Source organism: Eleginops maclovinus, chromosome 2 (genome assembly GCF_036324505.1).
Source record: "Eleginops maclovinus isolate JMC-PN-2008 ecotype Puerto Natales chromosome 2, JC_Emac_rtc_rv5, whole genome shotgun sequence".
Taxonomy (NCBI): Eukaryota; Metazoa; Chordata; class Actinopteri; order Perciformes; family Eleginopidae; genus Eleginops; species Eleginops maclovinus.
Window position 1 is genome coordinate 27,182,292 of NC_086350.1, and position 21,327 is coordinate 27,203,618.

At 43.2% G+C, this 21,327-nt stretch overlaps 1 protein-coding gene across 1 annotated transcript; it reads left to right on the plus strand.

The window, feature by feature from the left end:
• Positions 1–7,793: 7,793 nt before the first annotated feature.
• On the plus strand, positions 7,794–17,776 carry tat (tyrosine aminotransferase). The gene is made up of 12 exons (XM_063876497.1): positions 7,794–7,883; positions 8,682–8,971; positions 9,351–9,455; positions 9,709–9,776; positions 10,204–10,362; positions 12,102–12,240; positions 12,391–12,443; positions 15,951–16,103; positions 16,214–16,342; positions 16,553–16,636; positions 16,894–16,992; positions 17,108–17,776. Exons 1-12 carry the CDS (start codon positions 7,879–7,881, stop codon positions 17,246–17,248), a joined length of 1,425 nt encoding a protein of 474 aa, XP_063732567.1. The 5' UTR covers positions 7,794–7,878; the 3' UTR covers positions 17,249–17,776.
• Positions 17,777–21,327: the final 3,551 nt, after the last annotated feature.

Sequence of the window (21,327 nt, forward strand, 5' to 3'; positions counted from 1 at the left end):
CCAAAATTTAACATTATAAGCGGATTTCTTGATTAATAAGAATTATTTAAACAGCATTTGTATAGAAATTATTCTTTCCCAAGCCTTTTGATCTATATAAGCGGTTGATTACTATATCCGTGACCACTATAAGCGGTTTCCACTGTAATAGGCCTACATTCCCATCACACCTACAAAACAATAGGCTACTGAAATACTGACAAAGAAATAAATGCCCGCTGTACAGTAAAATATTTTCAATATTGTACTAAAGCTTATAACATTCTCAAATAATTATAAAGCACTTACTTGTCTTTGTAGCGTGGATCTAGCATTGTTGCCACGGCATAGAGGGGTTCCGTTTCCACATGGTCAAAACGTGTGTGAACTGCATCGAGTAATGTGGCCTTCATGGTTTGAATCCCTCGGTGTTCTTCGCTCTCACTGTCCAGAAAGCGTGTCAGGACACGGACAAATGGGATAACATCAGCGCCCGCTTACAATGCACAAGGCTGTCGATCATCATCTTCGTACTGCTCCATCTGGTTTTAACGTCCTGTTGCAAACGCTTCGGTTCAACATTCAACTCTTCTTCAACATCCTCGAGTTCCGCGTAGGCCTTGGTGGAGTGTTTGAAGTGGGTCACAATTCTTCTCCCGTTGGCGATGGCATCGCTTACAGCTCGCTGTGCCAATAGACCGTGTTGGACAACGAGTTGTAAGGTGTGCGCAAAACATCCCAGGCTGGGCACTCCAAGCTGTTCCATTGCCTTTTTCATATTGGCCGCGTTATCTCTTTGAATTACATGGACCTTCTTTTTGTCAATCTTCCAAGCACGTAGCATATGTTCCATTGCGTCTGTGATGGCATTCGCTGTGTGTGAGCCTCTAAACTCGCGCGCATGTAAAACAGCTCTCTTTGGGGTGAAATCCGGCCCAATCCAATGTGCAGTTAAACTTAATAAAGACAAAGGACGGTGATCACAGCTCCATATATCAGTTGTGAAACTCAAATAATTTGCACTCTCTATCTGTTTGGTAATGTAATCTGTAACATCTTTGTGAATCAGGGGGATCGTTTTTTCAAGGATGTAATGACGGCTGGGCATGTTGTACCGTGGTTCCAGGTGCTGGATGGTGCGTCTAAATCCCACTTTACTCACGAGAGATAATGGCTCGTCATCCAGAATGATTTCCTCGGCAATGACTCGTGTTATTCCCTGGGCTTTAGCACTGTTCAGTGGCAGTATGTCACGCTTTGCAAACGTTTGTGCAAGAGTAAGTTGTGTTGGACCTTTCTTTTTCTTTTCTTCTGTTTTCTTTAAAAACTCCTCATGCTGTTTATGGTGGTATTTCGCCAAATGCTTAATAAGATTGGTTGTATTAAAATGCCTTACAACTCTACCACCACGCTTGACTTTATTGTGGCAAGTTTTGCACTCCACCTCTTCATCTTTTTCGTCTTTTAGGGTAAAGTAATCCCACACAGCCGACATCTTTACCGGTAACTTCAAATGGCCGTCTTAATGGTTAGGACACCTAACCTGTGGGTTAGGAGATGCGCTCGTGTGTTGGTGTGCTGGAAAATGCGGAGCGGATATTAGGGAACAACACAGAAAAAAGTGGAATGGATTATTTAAATCGGTGCGCCGGACTTTTTTTTAAAAACTGGATCGGGAGTCTGTGGATCGGCATTTTTCCATGCCGGCGATACGCATTTTTTTGCAAATATCGGCGGCCGATCCGATCCAAATATCGGATCGGGACAACCCTACTCACAACAAAGGATCCACAGAGACTGCAGGATCTAGCCGATCTGTTGTCAGAGCTACAAGCCGCAAAGGAAGATGGCTACCTTGCAGGCTTGTCGTATTTGGATAGCTCCAGAGGAATTAAGCCTATCATTGAGAAACTCCCATACAACATACAAGAAAAGTGGCTATACTTGGGGACAAGATACAAACAAGAACATTTTGTTAGCTTCCCACCTTTCTTTGTGTTGGTAAACTTCATTCGCTCAGAGCCAAAGGCACGCACAGATCCAAGCTTTAACCTCTTTACGCAAGCCCCAGCAGGGAGAAAGAACAAATGCGAGAGGCCCACAAAGACCTCTGTATGTCCACAAGACGCAGGTCTCAGGAACTGCCAAGTCTGAGTCTAAAGTAAGAAGAGAACGAATTGACCCAGAGATAAGATGCAAAGAGTGTGAGAGCACCGCTCATGTGACTGCTGTTCACCCCTGCCCAACTACCTGGAAATCTAAGTCGTCCCCTTCCACTTCAGAGGATAGCGGGGAGGAGGACAAAGCGGACAACCAGGAGGTCAAGTCAACGTGCACACAAGTATGTTGGGAAGGTCTGAGCGCCAGAGCATGTGCTAAGATCTGCCTTGTCAGTGTGTTCCCAAATGGACGCAGGGAGGAGTCCAGTAGAATGTACGCCATGTTGGACGAGCAGAGTAATCGCTCCCTTGCACGGTCAGAGTTCTTCGAGGCTTTTAAGATCTATGGAAGCTCCTACTCATCAGGCTTGGAATTTCGTCATTTTAGGGGCAAAGCCATTTGGCCTTTTGTGTCACAAATTTTTTTAGGGCACAAAGGCCACATGAAAGGGCACAAAGGCCATATAGGGGAAAATTAGGATTTGGAGCTTACAAATAAACAACTTCACTTTCTGATAATAAAAACACATGAATGACATGGAAAACAAATGACTTTTTTACTACACTGCACATTGAATAGAGTAGTTTTTCATTCAATGTGTGCAGCAAAAAATAAATCACAAGTGGAGCAAAGCGCTCGCAGCCCCACTGAAACATCATCTCATAAGTCAGAGCTGATTGGCTGTAAGTGTGTGTGCGAAAAGTGTAGTTATGAAGAGGAGACAAGAGGGCTTAGACTACATCACCAGCGGTAAATAATACAAAGAGAACATGAAAGAAGTTATCACCATCTACTGGAGCTTTGGTCAGCGGAAGTATAGTTTATGTATCGATGGATCGATTGCTATTGTAACCACGGTGACGAGTGCCTGTGTTTTCCTACAGTCTGATGTTTTCATGCTGAGGCATCACAGTTGTTGTTATTGTTAAGTGTTGCTTTGTGATAGCGCTCTTTATTCCATGTATTAAGGTACAAAAAGCATGCTCCGTTTAAGTGTGCTGGATAATATGTGATACCGGTAACATGACGTCTCTGTGTGTCATTAATAACATGTTAGTGGAACCTCTGCACGGCCCTGTGACCTGCTGTATATGAACGAGTCTCTATGGCAACGTTAGCTCACCTTGTCATTGGTGTGTTAACGGGGATTTGGCTGACAAGCTTTCTAAAAGTCGGCGATTCCACAGAGGACAGAGGCTGCAGATCTTCAACACTCTTCCACGAGTCTCTGAACTTCTCGGGGTTCAAGCAGCAGACCAGAGAAAGTTACCTTCTGTTGCTTTGGCCTGCGCACACTCCTGTCTTTCTCTGTTCTTTTCTCCGAGCCTGCAGCTCTGCATTGCGAGCCTGCAGCTCTCAATCGTGAATCTGTTTCTGCAGCTCTCTTAACCAATAGTAAACAGGCTTACTGAGTTACTATTCTACCGGCACAATTATTTCTCTGCTGTCGGAATGTCTCGCGATGTTTGTGATTTCTTAGAAACAAAACACCACATCATCTCGGGTTAAAATGTGTTGTAACTGCGTTACTGAGAATTGTAACAGATATTATATTACCCACATTTCAGAAGTAATGCGTTATATTACTGCGTTACAGCTAAAAGAAATACATTACTGTAACTGCATGCTTTTGTAACGCGTTACACCCAACTCTGGGTAGGTGGTATGATGGCCCTGGTAACCGAACATCTACTTCATTATAAAGCAGGGTATAAAGTAATACCCGATCATCTGGTGTGTGTAAAGCTCTGTGTGGGTATACTGCGGCAGCCTGCTTGGAGGAGATCTAATGAAGGTAAACACAGTGACCGGCTGCGCGCCACCGCAGTGCGCTCTGCGCTCCTCAGAGGTGGGAAGTAACATCTACTCCACTACAATTCAGAGGTAAATGGTATACTTTTACTCCACTACATGTAGTTAATCCCCTTAGTTACTTTACAGACCTGGATTAATGATGGTAAATATAATCAGACTTTAGTTCATCCATCCATCTTCTCCTGCTTTTCCGTCAGGGTCGCGGAGGTAACAGCTCCAGCAGAGAGCCCCAAACTTTCCTTTCCCTGGCCACATCAACCAGCTCTGACTGGGGGATTCCAAGACGCTCCCAGGCCAGCGAAGAGATATAATCCCTCCACCTGGTCCTAGGTCTACCCCTCGGTCTCCTCCCAGCTGGACGTGCCTGGAACACCTCCCTAGGGAGGCGCCCAGGTGGCATCCTCACTAGGTGCCTTTCAACGCGAAGGAGCAGCGGTTCTACTCCGAGTCCCTCCCGGATGACTGAACTTCTCACCTTATCCCTAAGGGAGATGCCAGCCACCCTGAGGAGAAATCCCATTTCGGCCGCTTGTATCCGCGATCTCGTTCTTTCGGTCATGACCCATCCTTCATGACCATAGGTGAGGGTAGGAACGAAGATGGCCCGGTAGACAGAGAGCTTTGCCTTCTGGTTCAGCTCTCTTTTCGTCACAACGGTGCGGTAAAGCGACTGCAGTACCGCTCCCGCTGCTCCGATTCTCCGGCCCATCTCACGCTCCATTGTTCCCTCACTCGAGAACAAGACCCCAAGATACTTGAACTCCTTCACTTGGGGTAAGGCTTCATTCCCTACCTGGAGTGGACAATCCATCGGTTTCCTGCTGAGAACCATGGCCTCAGATTTGGAGGTGCTGATCCTCATCCCAGCCGCTTCACACTCGGCCGCGAACCGATCCAGTGAGTGCTGAAGGTCACAGACCGATGAAGCCATTAGGACCACATCATCTGCAAAAAGCAGTGGTGCAATCCTTAGCCCACCGAACTGCAGACCCCCTCCCCCACGACTATGCCTCGAAATCCTGTCCATGAATATCACAAACAGGATTGGTGACAAAGCGCAGCCCTGGCGGAGGCCAACCCTCACCGGAAATCGGTCCGACGTGCTACCAAGGACCCAGACACAGCTCTCGCTTTGAGAGTACAGAGATTGGATGGCCCTGAGTAGAGACCCCCTCACCCCATACTCCCGCAGCACCTCCCACAGTATCTCCCTGGGAACCCGGTCATACGCCTTCTCCAAATCCACAAAGCACATGTAGACCGGATGAGCGTACTCCCAGGCCCCCTCCAGAATCCTTGCGAGAGTAAAAAGCTGGTCCGTTGTTCCACGACCAGGACGAAAACCGCATTGTTCCTCTTCAATCTGAGGTTCGACAATCGGCCGGACCCTCCTTTCCAGCACCTTAGAGTAAACTTTCCCGGGGAGGCTGAGTAATGTGATGCCTCTGTAATTGGCACACACCCTCTGATCCCCCTTTTTAAAGAGAGGAACCACCACCCCGGTCTGCCACTCCTTCGGTACTGTTTCCGACTTCCACGCAATAGTGATGAGACGTGTCAACCATGACAGTCCCTCAACACCCAGAGCCTTCAGCATTTCTGGGCGGATCTCATCCAGCCCCGGGGCTTTGCCACTGTGGAGCTGTTTAACTACCTCAGTGACTTCCCCCCATGAGATTGGAATTGATCCCCCTTCATACTCCAGCTCCGCCTCTAACATAGAGTGCGGAGTTGTCGGATTCAGGAGTTCCTCAAAGTGTTCCTTCCACCGCCCTAACACACTATCATTTGAGGTCAACAGCGCCCCATCCTTACTGTACACAGCTTGGATGGTACCCTGCTTCCCCCTCCTGAGGTGTTGGACGGTTTACCAGAACAACTTTGGTGCCGACCGAAAGTCCTTCTCCATGGCTTCTCCGAACTTCTCCCACACCCGCTGCTTTGCCTCGGCCACGGCACGGAAGGAGGAAGGCCTCCTTCTTCAGTCGGACGGCTTCCCTGACCACCGGTGTCCACCACGAGGTTCGAGGGTTACCGCCCCTTGAGGCACCTAAGACCTTGAGACCACAGCTCCCTGCCGCAGCTTTGGCAATAGAGGCTATGAACACCGCCCACTCTGGTTCAATGTCCCCAGCCTCCACAGGGATGCCTGAAAAGCTCCGCCGGAGGTGTGAGTTGAAGGCTTCCTGGACATGGGACTCCTCCAGACGTTCCCAGTTCACCCGCACTACACGTTTGGGCTTACCAGGTCTGTCCAGAGGCTTCCCCCGCCACTCGACACAACTCACCACCAGATGGTGATCAGTTGACAACTCCGCCCCTCTCTTCACCCGAGTGTCCAAAACATGCGGCCTCAGGTCCGATGATACGATAACAAAATCGATCATGGACCTTCTGCCTAGGGTGCTCTGGTACCACGTACACTTATGAGCATCCTTATGTTCGAACATGGTGTTTGTTATGGCCAATCCATGACTAGCACAGAAGTCCAGTAGCAAACCACCACTCTGGTTCAGATCAGGGGGGCCGTTCCTCCCAATCACGCCCCTCCAAGTGTCTCCATCATTGCCCACGTGTGCGTTGAAGTCTCCCAGCAAGACTAAGGAGTCCCCTTCAGGAGCCCCATACAGGACTTCTTTCTGGGTCTCCAAGAAGGCCGAATACTCTGAACTGCTGTTTGGTGCATAAGCACACACAACAGTCAGAGTTTTCCCCCCCATGACCCGCAGGCGTAGGGAGGCGACCCTCTCGTCCACTGGGGTAAACTCCAACAAAGCAGCACTCAACCGGGGGCTTTTGAGTATCCCCACACCCGCTCGGCGCCTCACACATTGGGCAACTCCAGAGAAGAATAGAGTCCAACCCCTATCAAGAAGTAAGGTTCCAGAGCCGACGCTGTGCGTAGAGGTGAGCCCCACCAGATCCAACTGGTAACGCTCCACCTCCCGCACAAGCTCCGGCTCCTTCCCCCCCAGAGAGGTGACATTCCACGTCCCCAAAGCCAGCTTCTGTCGCCTGCGTCTGGTCCGTTGAGACCCTCTGCTTTCACTGCCACCCTTCTGGCAGCGCACCCGACCCCATCGTTGTTTCCCGTAGGTGGTGGGCCCGCGGGACGGAGAAGCGGAGGTGTTGCCCACGTTGCTGTTTCGGGCTGTGCCCGGCCGGGCTCCAAGCCCGGCCACCAGACGCTCGCTGACGACTCCTCCTTCTGGGCCTGGCTCCAGAAGGGGACCCCGGGCTTCCTCCGGGCCGGGTATCCTCGCTTCCAATTGTGTTATTCATGGAGACTTTAGTTCACCTGGAGTAAATCCTGCAGCTACCCTGCAGTATACAAAGCCATTCAAACTAGCTGCACCTTTACCAGCTCTGAGAACACTTTAATGACCAATAATTATAAAACAGATCAGAGATATTAAACATTTTGATGAGAGTACTTTCTACTTTTACTTGAGGAACATTTTGAATGCAGGACTTTTACTGTAACAGAGTATTCCTACACTCTGGTACTTCTACTTAACATCTGAGTACTTCTCTGCACCTCTGCTTTCATCAGCTGTTTGCATCAGATGCTGTAACAATCACACATATTTATTCAGCAGTAGTTACTTCTACTTATTAACTGACTATAGTGCTTTGCCGATTCTGGCTGGAGTGTACATAACCTTCAAAACGAGCTACAACTGTGCACGCGACATAGGTACGTTCCAGTATGTGTACACAAATAATAGATGGTATGGTTCCTATTAGTGATGTAAAGGGGGTGTAATGGTACAACCCTCAGTCTCCACCAATGGAATTATGGGCAGGGCTCAACACCCATTCTCGGGGATCTTCTATATAACCAGTGTAAATCATCCTCCGCTTCATCCTGTTTAACAGTTAACTACAGCTACTGATTTGGACAGACTTTTTGCAGAACATTTTATGACGTAAGTACAAATATGATTTTTTATTTCAATGTATAGTCTTACATTCAACAGCTTGCATAAAGTTAAATGCACGCTTTTGGAGAATATGTTGATGTAAATTGATGTTAAAGACTTCATTTGTGCTGCACAATAATTCATTATTTATTAAAGACAGGAGCCACTCCATTACATTTCCTCTTGGGCTTTATAAACATGATTTAAAAATAAATAAATGTGGTAGTGTGCCTGAGATTTCCATGTGATAATAATCTTTAATATGCAGGATCAGATGTGATAATTAGCACAACTTTACTTTCATTCATATTTGTTTAATGCATAAGGCAATTTTAAATCAGTAAAACCAAAGATTTTATTTTTTTTAAAGAAGCATGCATTTTCATAATAAACGTCATCCCACTTTAAATACTCAATTTACCAGCTTAAATAAAAGTACAGAAGTATTAGCAACACAAATAGTGATTAGTATTAACAGTATTTGTAATAGCCTACTCATTATGCAGAATGGCCACTTTCAGAGGGTTATACTGTATGTGTTTTTTGGGAATATGCTGTTTTTGGTTGTTATATGTGATTCAAATGTTGGGAGCTTGTTGAAGTTGCAACTGTTTGAAAGATAGCTAGTTTTTTAAGTATTTTACAATATGATCACATGTATGTTAATTGTTAATGTGTAAAATAACTGTCAGGTACAGGTACATTGTTTAATTCTGAACTGTAGTATAAAGTAGCACAACGTGGAATACAAAAAAAATCTAGGTACCTTATGAGTAAATGTCCGTTATCCATCAACGTCATCAGTTCCAGGATGGAGAACAAGTCTTACTTGGTTCAGATGAATGGCAATGGAGTCCTCAACAAAACCATTGAAAATGGTATAAACCTGAGTGGGAACGGAGTCAACGGGAAGGACATCCACCACGTCAGTGTGAAGGGCGCTCTGTATCCCACCAAAGCCAAGAGTCGCAGGCAGAGGTGGGACGTGAGGCCCTCAGAGATGGCCAACAACACGCTCAACCCAATCAGAGCCATCGTGGACGGGATGAAGCTCACCCCCAACCCTGAAAAACCCATGATTGCGCTCTCCATAGGTGAGAGAGCTTCTGCAGGACTCAAATACTGATCGAAACACTTCTAGAGATGTCAATATGTAGCTTGAAGCAATGCCAGTTTTACATTTGTAATTAATTATATTTATCAATAAGCCAACATGCAGTGAAACTCTCTTCGGGTTTATCTGATAATGTGTGACTATAATCAATGCATAATAACATTAGTTTCTGAGTACAAGCTTGTTTGATTGTAAATACAGTTCTCCTGGCTTTTTCTCTTTTGGAGTGACATGGTTTCTTAGATATGTTTTTCCCGTCATTCCAGGACTAAGGATACTGATTTATGACATTTGTTCAATGCATGATTCTTGGGTTCTCTTGATATTGATCGGTCCCTTATTGTCACATCCGTTCCCAGGGGATCCTACTGTGTTTGGGAACCTGCCTACAGACGGGGCAGTGCTGCAGGCCATGAAAGACGCCATAGACTCCCAAAAGTTCAATGGCTATGCCCCTTCTGTTGGTGAGTCACACTAGGAGACATCTTTAAATGCACGAAGATTAGAAATGTCATTTCACGTTGGCTGTAAAAGCAGAGCGGTGAGACGTTTGGTTGGGTTACAGCTACATCAGGTAAATGTTGTCATGCTATGACTTGTGTTGTGAAATTAGCTAACCAGAAATGGTCTGATGTAATTCTCAGTGATGATGACGCACGGTTTGTGGCTCTGATGAATCTCTGTTTGCAGAACATTATTTGCTCTTTCCACCTGCAGGTTATCTGAAGAGCCGGCAGGCAGTGGCCAACTTCTACAGTTCCTCTGAGGCTCCAGTGGAGGCAGAGGTGCATATTCCAGCAGCATAACACACAGCAATTGAATTATAAACCGTCCTGTAATCCGTCAACAATAGTGTTGTAGTGTTGTCTTAAAATCTACTAGCGGAAAAAGTATTCAGATTCTGTAATTGATTAAAAATACTAATACCACATTGTGAAATTACTCAATTTTAAATGAAATGGAAGCTCTGCATGGAGAAGGGTACTTAAGTAAAAGTATTAGAATATGATTGCAAAAAAACCTTTAAAAGTATTTAAAATAATTTAAATGTAAAAGTACTTGGTTAAATGTACTTAGTTACTTTACACCACTGCTACTAGTTACAGTGATTTCATCTTGTTCAAAAAATAGAAACTGTAGTTTTTCTAAATATTGATCTTTGACTTTGGTGTCTGAGCTCTTAACAGTAAACACCTCCACCCTCTCCTCCAGGATGTGATTCTGACCAGCGGCTGCAGTCAGGCCATTGACCTGGCTATCAGTGTCCTATGCAACCCGGGGGACAACATCCTGGTCCCATGCCCAGGCTTCTCCTTATATAAGACTCTGGCTGTTTCCATGGGCATAGATGTCAAACTCTACAACCTGATGGTGAGTAGGACGGGGGAGCATCCCGACCCCGCCATACTGTTTATTCATTCAATTCATCAATCATTACACATTTGGTAACATCAAAAAGTGACATTTCTCTCAGGGGACTTCACGGTGTGAACAGCATTCAACACCGTTTTTCTTCAGACCCAAAAGGTTCAATAAAATAGTCCCAAACAGAACTTCCACTACAAACAGGAGAAATGGAAGGAACCTCTAGGAGAGCAACAGAGGAGGGACGCTCTCTAAGGACAGACAGAAGTGCAATAGATGTTGGTGTATAGATTGAAACAAAATAGTAAAATTATGAAATAGACAGTCCATAAGAAAAAATTATAATGTGAACATATGTAAAAAGATCCAGGAGGATTTCAGAATGCTTCCAGGAGCTGCCAACAAGTAGGTGAAAGACAAAAAGACTTCAGGGATGAGGCCCGAGAGTCAGAAATGTTAATTTATGGGACACAAGTGCATAGACAAAGAGACGACATAAGTTCATTCAAATAAAGAGAGAGAGAGAAATGGGAGATGAGGGGTTAGAATTGAAAGGTACAAAGTGAAATTCCCCAGACAGTCTGAGCCTATAGCAGTGAAATAAGGGCCTGATTCAAGTCCAGCCTGAACCCCCAACTATAAGCTTTATCAAAAAGCACTTTTCTTCCCATTTTCTTTAACACAGACACTTCTTATTACATAATGAGTGTTCCTGTAGGATATTGTGACATGAGTGCTTTTGATGACGGATAAAGACTCAGAGTTTATATGCAGTTATCCACCAGTTGTACTTATACATCACTAGCATGACGTTAGATCAAATGTCCTCTCAGTCATCGTCACAAGTTTGCTATTTCTTCACAAGTTTTCTCAATTCCCCATACATTGAGGGTAAACCATCGATAGCAGCTGCAGGAGGCAAGTAGCCAACTGTAAAGTTAGTGGTTCAGGGTTAGCTTTATTGGTACCACTTTAGAATAAGACTACCCTTATAAAGGGTTTACGAATAGTTTGTTATTCATTTATTAATTAGGTTGTAAACACTTTATAAATCATTAAAAAGCTTTTATAAGACAAGAGATAAACAGGGCAACTGTGATCGGTCGGGAGAATCAACTCAGTGAACAACAGATACCAAGGATGCTGGCTGATGAAGAAGAAGAAGTAAGCTGCCGATATAAGGCTAGATCATCTTGCCAAATAGTGAGCCTGTGTTGATGTATGAAAACTGTTAGAAGTGGTTTATAAATGGTTCCTAATGATTAATAAATGTTTACAACCTAATTAATAACCTAATTATAAACCCTTTATGAATCGTTTTTAAGGGTAGTCTTATTGTAAAGTGGTACCGCTTTATTTAAGTATATAACATAACTATCTGGCAATCAATTACATTAAATGAAGTAAATCAGTTGTGATGCAGGCATTTCAGTTCAAATCCATTTTGCGGAAGTATCAATAATAACACACATAGTGTGGGAAGGCCACTGATGGGAGAGTCCTGCTGTTATATAAAGACATGAAGAGAAAATGTTTTTGACATTTTGTCAAGAAAGAAGAACATTGGGGAATTGTAAATGTTTTATGTCGGGGCAAATCACATATTAGTCCTCCTGCTGAGGGTTGCACCTTAAACAGTTGATTACAGTGAATGAGCACCCAAATGTTCAAGTACTTAAAGGACCTCAACACACATGTAGACTAAAGTTTCTGTGCCCATGCTAACACGCACATTTGATTTACAGCCAGAGAAGTCGTGGGAGGTGGACCTTCAACAGATGGAGAGCCTGATTGACGAGAGGACTTCCTGTCTGATCGTCACCAATCCATCCAACCCGTGTGGCTCTGTCTTCAGCAAGGAACACCTTCAGAAAATCATCAAAGGTACACTGCCGTCCACTCTGCTTCTAAATAATGAAGACTCCTTTAAAGCTTTTAATAAGCATCAGTGGAGTCAGAGAGGACCCTGTGGATTATCATATACATACAGCATCTGCCTCGTCTTACAGACACAAATCCTTCTCGTTTTTACAGTGGCCTCCAGGCACTGCCTTCCCATCCTGGCTGATGAAATCTACAGTGATATGGTGAGTACCGGCTCAGGGTTTGGCCCTCGGTAACACCAGCGAGGCACATTCTTCTGCACACTGACAGCAGAGGTTGTGCTGCATTTGGTGGTATTTACCCTGGCTCTGGGGGGTGGGTGGGTCAGCACTAGGGGGGATTAGGGGCCATGTGCTGGGAATTAGCAACCAGTACAGTAAGGTGGGCACGCTGGATGAGCTGGGGGGCATGGGGGTCAACAGGTGCAAGCAGGCAGTGGGGTGGGCCGGGGTCATGGCATTTTACAACCCGGCTTCAAAGTGCCGTCTATTACTCATAAACTGAGGAATGATCAAAGTGGAGTTTGTGTTTGAATTGTTTATTTAAAAATGTCAATGAAAACTGAATCCTGAATAACAATACAATGTGAACTCAGTGGAATAACATGTTACATTTAGTTACAACAAAACTATATTTGATTTCAGTCCGCAATTAGGTTACTAAGACACACACCTGGTCTTTGAGTGAGCAGGAGGCCGACACTACATATACAGTTGGTGGACGATCCCTTTAAAGAGGAAAAGTACCACATATAAATGTTGACCATCAGAAAAGAAAATTGGCAGACCGAAGAGTTGGCATCAGAGTCGGCCTTGATAAATCTGTACTGGTTAAACTTTAGTTAAAGGTCATGCAAACATGTAAACACACACACACGGGCATACACACATGTGGGCAGGCAGGATGAATGCTTGTGCAGTAACAGTGGTAATGATTTAGTTTTGAGTAGTGTCGGAGGCATGCGACACACACGACACGCTGCGACAGTTTCTACTAGCGCCTCTGCTCTCATAGTCATGATTATACACACAAAATGGTATTTATTAGTTAATGGTTACCCAACTAAATAGCATTTTGCTTAACCAAAACAGGCAGACCTAGAGAAAACTGCCTGTGTGTTTTAGCATACACCCAACACACAAATCAGAGCATCGTTGCTCACGTAATGCTGAACGTTCCTTGGAACCTAACAATGCAATAATGCCTACTGTAATTGGTTCTTTAATCCTAGTAAATATATTTATTCCTCTACTTTTTACGTGATTCTTGTGTCCCCATACGACTGTACACATGACTATATAAATGCACGGTACACATAAGGATCCCTTCACCACAGCATGTTGATTCCATCATCACAGTTTTTCAGTGGGCCTTAGATGCAAACACCTCTCAGGATGCTTTTGTCTATACATCCAAATATCAACACACTACAAATTATTTTTTCGACAAATCTAGTAATCCACATTTGTAATATGTTTCTAATCCAAGAAATGTACTTAGATAGAAAACAATGTTGATGTAGCTGTGAGTCACTGAAGTTCTGAAAGCACCTGAAGAACTGTCAGTTTATCCTGACTGTAGTCTGCATAGTTTGTGGCCTCGGATATTTCCCCAAAAAGGTAATTTTCCAACAAAAGATTTTTATTTACCACCACATACAACATTTTTCTAAGCTATGCATTTATCATGTGATCATGTTTATTACTCTCTTTCCTCTGATATTAGGCTTCAAACACAGGATTTAGTCCTGTTCCATTCATTTTAACCGTCTTTGGAACAAACCACTTGAAGTGTCATATTCAGCAGGCATAATTTACTTCCAAATTTTGAAACTAAAGTTTACCAAGTGATTTTATCAATGCATGTCCCCTGGTTAAAACCGACCTGTTGGATTGATGATCGGTTGGGTAAAATAAAAAACAGAACTGCCATTCATTAATGTAGTTATTTGTTATTTTTTCCATTTAGTGGTTATCAGATTGTTGAATCCATGATTAGGGGTTTTGATATTAAAATGGACAAACATAGATTTGGTCTGTTAAATCACAAAAGATAGGCTTATGGAGAGAAACACTAAAGTTGCAGTGGGGTGTTGCTTGAGGTTAAAGGTCAATAGAAAAGTCTAAGGAGTAATGTGAGAGAGCAGAGTAGAATACCAGAGGAGAAACATTCTTACAAAGCTACAAGGATCAGCCTGTCATTCAGGGGAGTGGATGCTGAAAGCCTGTATTTACACTTGCAAGTGGAAAAGTTTCAAGTCGGGGTTGTTGGGTGCGTCCAAAAAACCCCCCCCCCTCCCATCTGACCATGTCACATTGAGAAAAAGCAAGCAGACCACAATGACTCGGCACTTTTCCGGCTGCATGTGTTTGCAGTTAATGCAGATGTTGGGTTTTGGCGCAGCAGGAATGGTGGAGGAATGGGGGTGTGTGGGGGGTGGGGAGCTGAACTTGGGGTGTAGTGGGGAGGCTTTCACTTTATTACATGCTTGTTTTTGAGGGGAGGGGGCAGGACTGTGTACCTCCCTGTCCCCCTCCTCCAAAAGAACCTCAGCAGTGGATTATTTTCTTCACAGGAATACATGTTTTCACAGTCTCGCTACTCTTTATTATTTAAGTCATGCTATATTAAATCCACAACCCCCCCCCCCCACACACACACACACACACACTCTAGCACCAGATACTTCCCTGCTTGCCGCTATGGACACCTATTGCACTAGTTATTGCACTATTTTGCCTGTTTTTTAAACCTTGTATTTATTTTGTGTATGTATGCATTTTTAATATATTTTAGTGTTTGGGATGGGGGCAAACGGCATTTGGTTCTCCCTGTTGGTAGCATACAGAGAAATTGATAATGAAGTTGACTCTAATGTTTTTAACTCACATTTTTCACACTTCATAATTGATTTCAATCATGTCAGCCAGTTCGGATGTATTTGGACTGCAAGTTTATCCCCCTGAACATCTTCTGTACTGATCACTAGATGAAGTCCTACACATACTAAATAATACTCTGTACCACAGGCGCGAGCTTATCCAGTTCAGACAGACGGAGCCCAAAAAGTGCTTCAAGTTGGCGGAGCTCTGCAGGCACATTTCAGATGTTCATCGCTGTTAAGTCATTCACAGTAGTCTGGCCAATAGGACGCGGGGCAGCTCCCCACTCAGCGTCTCAGATCCACTTTAATGAGAACCAGCTTTCTCTCTGTGGTTACTCCCCCCCACCCGCTTTCCTCTTCTCTTTTGTTGTTTTTCTCCCTCATCTATTTGGTTTTGGACATTGGTTTTAAATTCTCTACACGGTAAATAAGCATGGTAACATGTTAGCCATATCCACTCAAATACATGCTGTTAAAGGCTTGTTTTGATTTCAATTCAATTAAATTCAAATAGCTTTATTAGCATGAACACAGTGATAGACAGTGCTGCCAAAGCTTTGGACAATTATGATCACATCTATACATAAATACACATCTGGAATGTACTGAAGGTCCTACACATTTTGAACAAATGCAAGAACAACATGTTCTCTTTACCACAAACACAATGTACTTGAAATAGAACAATTCTTTAAAATAATTGTATTTAATGACTTGAATGTCTTTCACGCCTTGCTCAACACTACATGTCATAATGAACACCATCACGTGCACGATCACTCTGACACCAAATCATATTTTATTTTGCACATTCATTTGTCCGCAGGTTTTCCCAGGTTGCAGCTGTCCTTCCATGGCGTCTCTCAGTAGTGACGTTCCCATTCTCTCCTGCGGGGGCCTGGCTAAGCGCTGGCTGGTCCCAGGGTGGAGGATGGGATGGATCCTCATCCATGACAGGAATGATGTATTTGGATCAAAGGTACGTAGACTTTATTTTTGCACATTCTCCTTTTGGAATCCTGTGTAAAGACACCATCAGTGTACTGTCACATGTTCCTGACTGACACATGCGGTATGCGTCCTTTGCAGATTCGACAGGGGCTGGTGAAACTCAGCCAGCGGATTCTGGGAGCCTGCAGTATTATCCAGGGGGCCCTGGAGAGCATCCTCAACAACACACCTCCAAGCTTCTACAGCAAAACCATCAGCTTTCTGAAGGTGCGTAATAAATATATATATATAAACACTGTCTGATTTCCTTCACACACATGTTGTATTCAGGTAAGCTGACCCTTACCTGAATGCTGATATTTGTCAAAAGCCCAACTGCTCCACGTTACCATACTTGATGAACTCGCATGAATCAAATTTTTGCAACAGGGTTAGATGTTACATGTTTTTATGTTTTCATTATGTTTTCCTCCTCAGACCAACTCTGAGATTTGTTTCAATGAGCTGAGCACCGTGCCTGGCCTGAACCCTGTCATGCCGTCAGGAGCAATGTACCTCATGGTCAGTACGACAATACGCTTTAAAGTTTTGAAAGGGGGAAAATGTACTGAATTGAGTTAATTTAAGCACTTTAAGGTTGTTGATACATCAACTGTACCTTATATATAGCTGATGCAGGTGTTTAAACAGTGTGATCCTAGAATAGTTTAAAGAACCTAGTTTCACCTATCCATGCATGTGAATCATCCTTCTATAGTACTTTATGACATTTAAAGAGGTTTGAATATGAATATGAGGTTCTTATAATGTGTGTCCAGGTGGGGATCGACATGGATCGGTTTCCAGACTTTAAGAACGATGTGGACTTCACCGAGTGCCTGGTGACCGAGCAGTCCGTCTTCTGTCTGCCTGCTTCAGTAAGACACCTTTTCTTTCATTATGTCAAAATCCTTTTTCATTTAGAATACAATTATAAACCGCTGGTCTGATCTTTTTCATGCCTGAGAGTGACCATGCTGTGTCCTCTCCCAGGCCTTTGAGTACCCCAATTACTTCCGCATCGTGGTGACGGTACCAGAGGAGTTGATGGTTCAGGCCTGCAGTCGGATCAGGGAGTTCTGCCAACGCCACAACCGAGCTGGCAGCACTGAGAGCAACGACCTGGACCACTGATGCAGCAGACCGGGACCAGGCTAATGCCTGGATGTTGTTGAGACCAAATGATGGAAGATTTGTCTGTTTAGTCACAAACTGAGCTGGAAGCAGCTCTGTGATCTCATTCCACTGTGTAATGAAGTTAGAGATGTAACCTGTGTTAACAATGACATCACCATGGCAACAAAAGCTTACATGCAACAAATCTGATGGTCCGTTGATGGTGTAATTTTTGATATAAAGCTAATATTTATATTTTATACAGGCAACGCATATACCTTGTTCTTGTGTATTTATATAATTTGTGTAGTGCTTTGTGTGTATTGTAACCTCCTGCAGTGCATGCTGAGCACACCAGCTGGCTTCTTTGCTCCCACAGTTAGGTGGAGCGAATATCGTTTTGACTATCCATTTTTGATAAATGTCATGTATCGATTATGTTCTGCATTTTATTGCTTGTGCTCAAAAAACACTTTTGGCACGCTAGCCGTCGACATTTGCTATATTTGTTTGTACATTTTACTTAATAAAAAGATGTTGACATGACTCCGAAAATAAGTATTTTACACACAAAACACACAGACCCATACGAGTGTACTGTGTACCAGTGGTGGAAAAAGTACTCAGATCCTTTACTTAAGTAAAAGTGCTAATACCAAATTCTAAACAGACTCCATTACAAGTCCTGAATCAAACAGTATAGAAGTATTATCAGCTCAAATATTACAGTTCGAGCTTCTTATAAAAGCCTTGTATTGTTATACAATATTAGTCTGTTTTTATTATTGGAAAATATGAGAGTTCTGTAATGTTTTATTCATCGATATGGAGAAATAGTAATTGAAATAATGACTGATTAAATAAGTAGTAAACATATATCTTATAGACAAATAAATGCACTGCAGTAGAAGTACAAGATTTTCCTCTGAATTCTAACAAAGTAAAAGTATAAATTTAAATTATATTAATTACAGGTACCCCTAAATTAATCCTAGTAATTATATTAATTGAGTAAATGTACTCAGTTACATTCCACCACTGCTGTGAGAAAAACCCCAACATAGTATAAGACATTTTCCAGAAACGGTACATGGGCTGAATATTCAGTTTAACACTTCGTTCTGGTTCTACAGTTTTTTTTCTATAGACCCAAATCCTTTATCACAAATGAGCATCTGAGGGCTTTTCAATCTGTGCAACATAAAACACTTACACTCTCTTCTTCTGTTTTCTATTTGATATTTATGTAACTATCTTTATAACTGCACACACGTGACTATAAATGTTCAGTACACACATGGGTTTGGCTCCTCCATAAACATGTGACTCTTCCAAACAATAAAAAGGCTTTCCATATGGAACCATTTGCATTCAAGACGGTGGGTGTTGATATAACCATAAGAAAATCCTAGGAAAATTGTTTTACTTTGCAATATTCTTGAATCAAAAAAACAGAGAGAGGGTCCCTCCCACACTACAACCCTGTCTGAAACACCTCCATTGTACTCCTTCGTTCACTTGTGTGACAGTGACAGTACTTTTGTAACACTCACACTGCTATTAGTGCTCTATTTTCTATACATTCTACGTGATAGGTTAAGGGGCGGGACATCTTGACTAGTGAACAATGTTACGTCCCCACCAAGGTCTAGGGGACCAGGGGACAATAACACACACCAACCAATAATGGAGGGAGTCAGGGTAACGGTTAACTCTTGAGTGAAGAGGAGGAGGAGACGAGGGAGATTGTGCCAAACAAAATAAATAAATATAATAGAACAAGGCCTATCTCCAAACCTATCCTTAAAACAAATACTCAAACAAAACCCCTCTCTCTCTGCACTTCCAAGGATGGAACCAACCAAAATACAGGGGTGGCAACAATCCACTAACCCAGTATGTCTAACAGGTTTTAAATACGTGATGAAATGTAGAGCGTTCCCCAAAACTTAGCTAACGCCTCCACTCCCACCACACACACATTCAAAGTAAACAGAAACACAATTCTCTCTAGAATCAGACACTAACAAAAGGATCATGCAGGCTATAGTGTCAGCAGCAGGCCCAGGTCAGAGAGAGAGGAAGCTTCCTGGTTGCTTCCTTTATGATCAGCCCTGCCTGCTGATTGGCCATCTGAGGGTGAGGGGATCCAATCTGTCATCAGTCTCAGGTGCACCAGCAGGTACCGATCAGCTACTGAAGAGAAAAGAGTAGGAAGGAATACACACCACACGTACAACATGCTTGGCATGTAACAAACAATCACAACAGAGCCGGCAAGCTAACTAATCAGAGCAGACTGGGCTCTGGTTTCAGACAGAGAGTGAAAAGAGCTGCTGCAGCACAGGCAGTATGAGAAACATAAAGAGCTTTTTAAGATTAAAGCATGGAGACATGTCACAGGAGAGACAGTACATACTGATATACACCTGAACATCAGCAGGAGAGGACTCTTTAAAGTAGAGACAGTACATACTGATATACACCTGAACATCAGCAGGAGAGGACTCTTTAAAGTAGAGACTCTACATACTGATATACACCTGAACATCAGCAGGAGAGGACTCTTTAAAGTAGAGACGCTACATACTGATATACACCTGAACATCAGCAGGAGAGGACTCTTTAAAGTAGAGACGCTACATACTGATATACACCTGAACATCAGCAGGAGAGGACTTTTTAAAGTAGAGACGCTACATACTGATATACACCTGAACATCAGCAGGAGAGGACTCTTTAAAGTAGAGACACTACATACTGATATACACCTGAACATCAGCAGGAGAGGACTCTTTAAAGTAGAGACTCTACATACTGATATACACCTGAACATCAGCAGGAGAGGACTCTTTAAAGTAGAGACGCTACATACTGATATACACCTGAACATCAGCAGGAGAGGACTCTTTAAAGTAGAGACGCTACATACTGATATACACCTGAACATCAGCAGGAGAGGACTCTTTAAAGTAGAGACACTACATACTGATATACACCTGAACATCAGCAGGAGAGGACTCTTTAAAGTAGAGACGCTACATACTGATATACACCTGAACATCAGCAGGAGAGGACTCTTTAAAGTAGAGACGCTACATACTGATATACACCTGAACATCAGCAGGAGAAGACTCTTTAAAGTAGAGACGCTACATACTGATATACACCTGAACATCAGCAGGAGAGGACTCTTTAAAGTAGAGACACTACATACTGATATACACCTGAACATCAGCAGGAGAGGACTCTTTAAAGTAGAGACACTACATACTGATATACACCTGAACATCAGCAGGAGAGGACTCTTTAAAGTAGAGACACTACATATTGATATACACCTGAACATCAGCAGGAGAGGACTCTTTAAAGTAGAGACACTACATACTGATATACACCTGAACATCAGCAGGAGAGGACTCTTTAAAGTAGAGACACTACATACTGATATACACCTGAACATCAGCAGGAGAGGACTCTTTAAAGTAGAGACTCTACATACTGATATACACCTGAACATCAGCAGGAGAGGACTCTTTAAAGTAGAGACACTACATACTGATATATACCTGAACATCAACAGGAGAGGACTCTTTAAAGTAGAGACTCTACATACTGATATACACCTGAACATCAGCAGGAGAGGACTCTTTAAAGTAGAGACACTACATACTGATATATACCTGAACATCAACAGGAGAGGACTCTTTAAAGTAGAGACACTACATACTGATATACACCTGAACATCAGCAGCAGAGGACTCTTTAAAGTAGAGACACTACATACTGATATACACCTGAACATCAGCAGGAGAGGACTCTTTAAAGTAGAGACACTACCTACTGATATACACCTGAACATCAGCAGGAGAGGACTCTTTAAAGTAGAGACACTACATACTGTTGTAGTACTCAAGACCGGTCTTGAAACAAACACGCCTATTGACCAATCAGAGAGCTTGTTCAAACCTACGTGTTATAGAATACTTTTTATATTACCATGAATCATAATCCATGACAGTATACCATAATTCCTTAGTAGATTTACAGTTTATATTCAAAAAAGTAAACTGCATAGCAACCAAGGCTGTTTAACA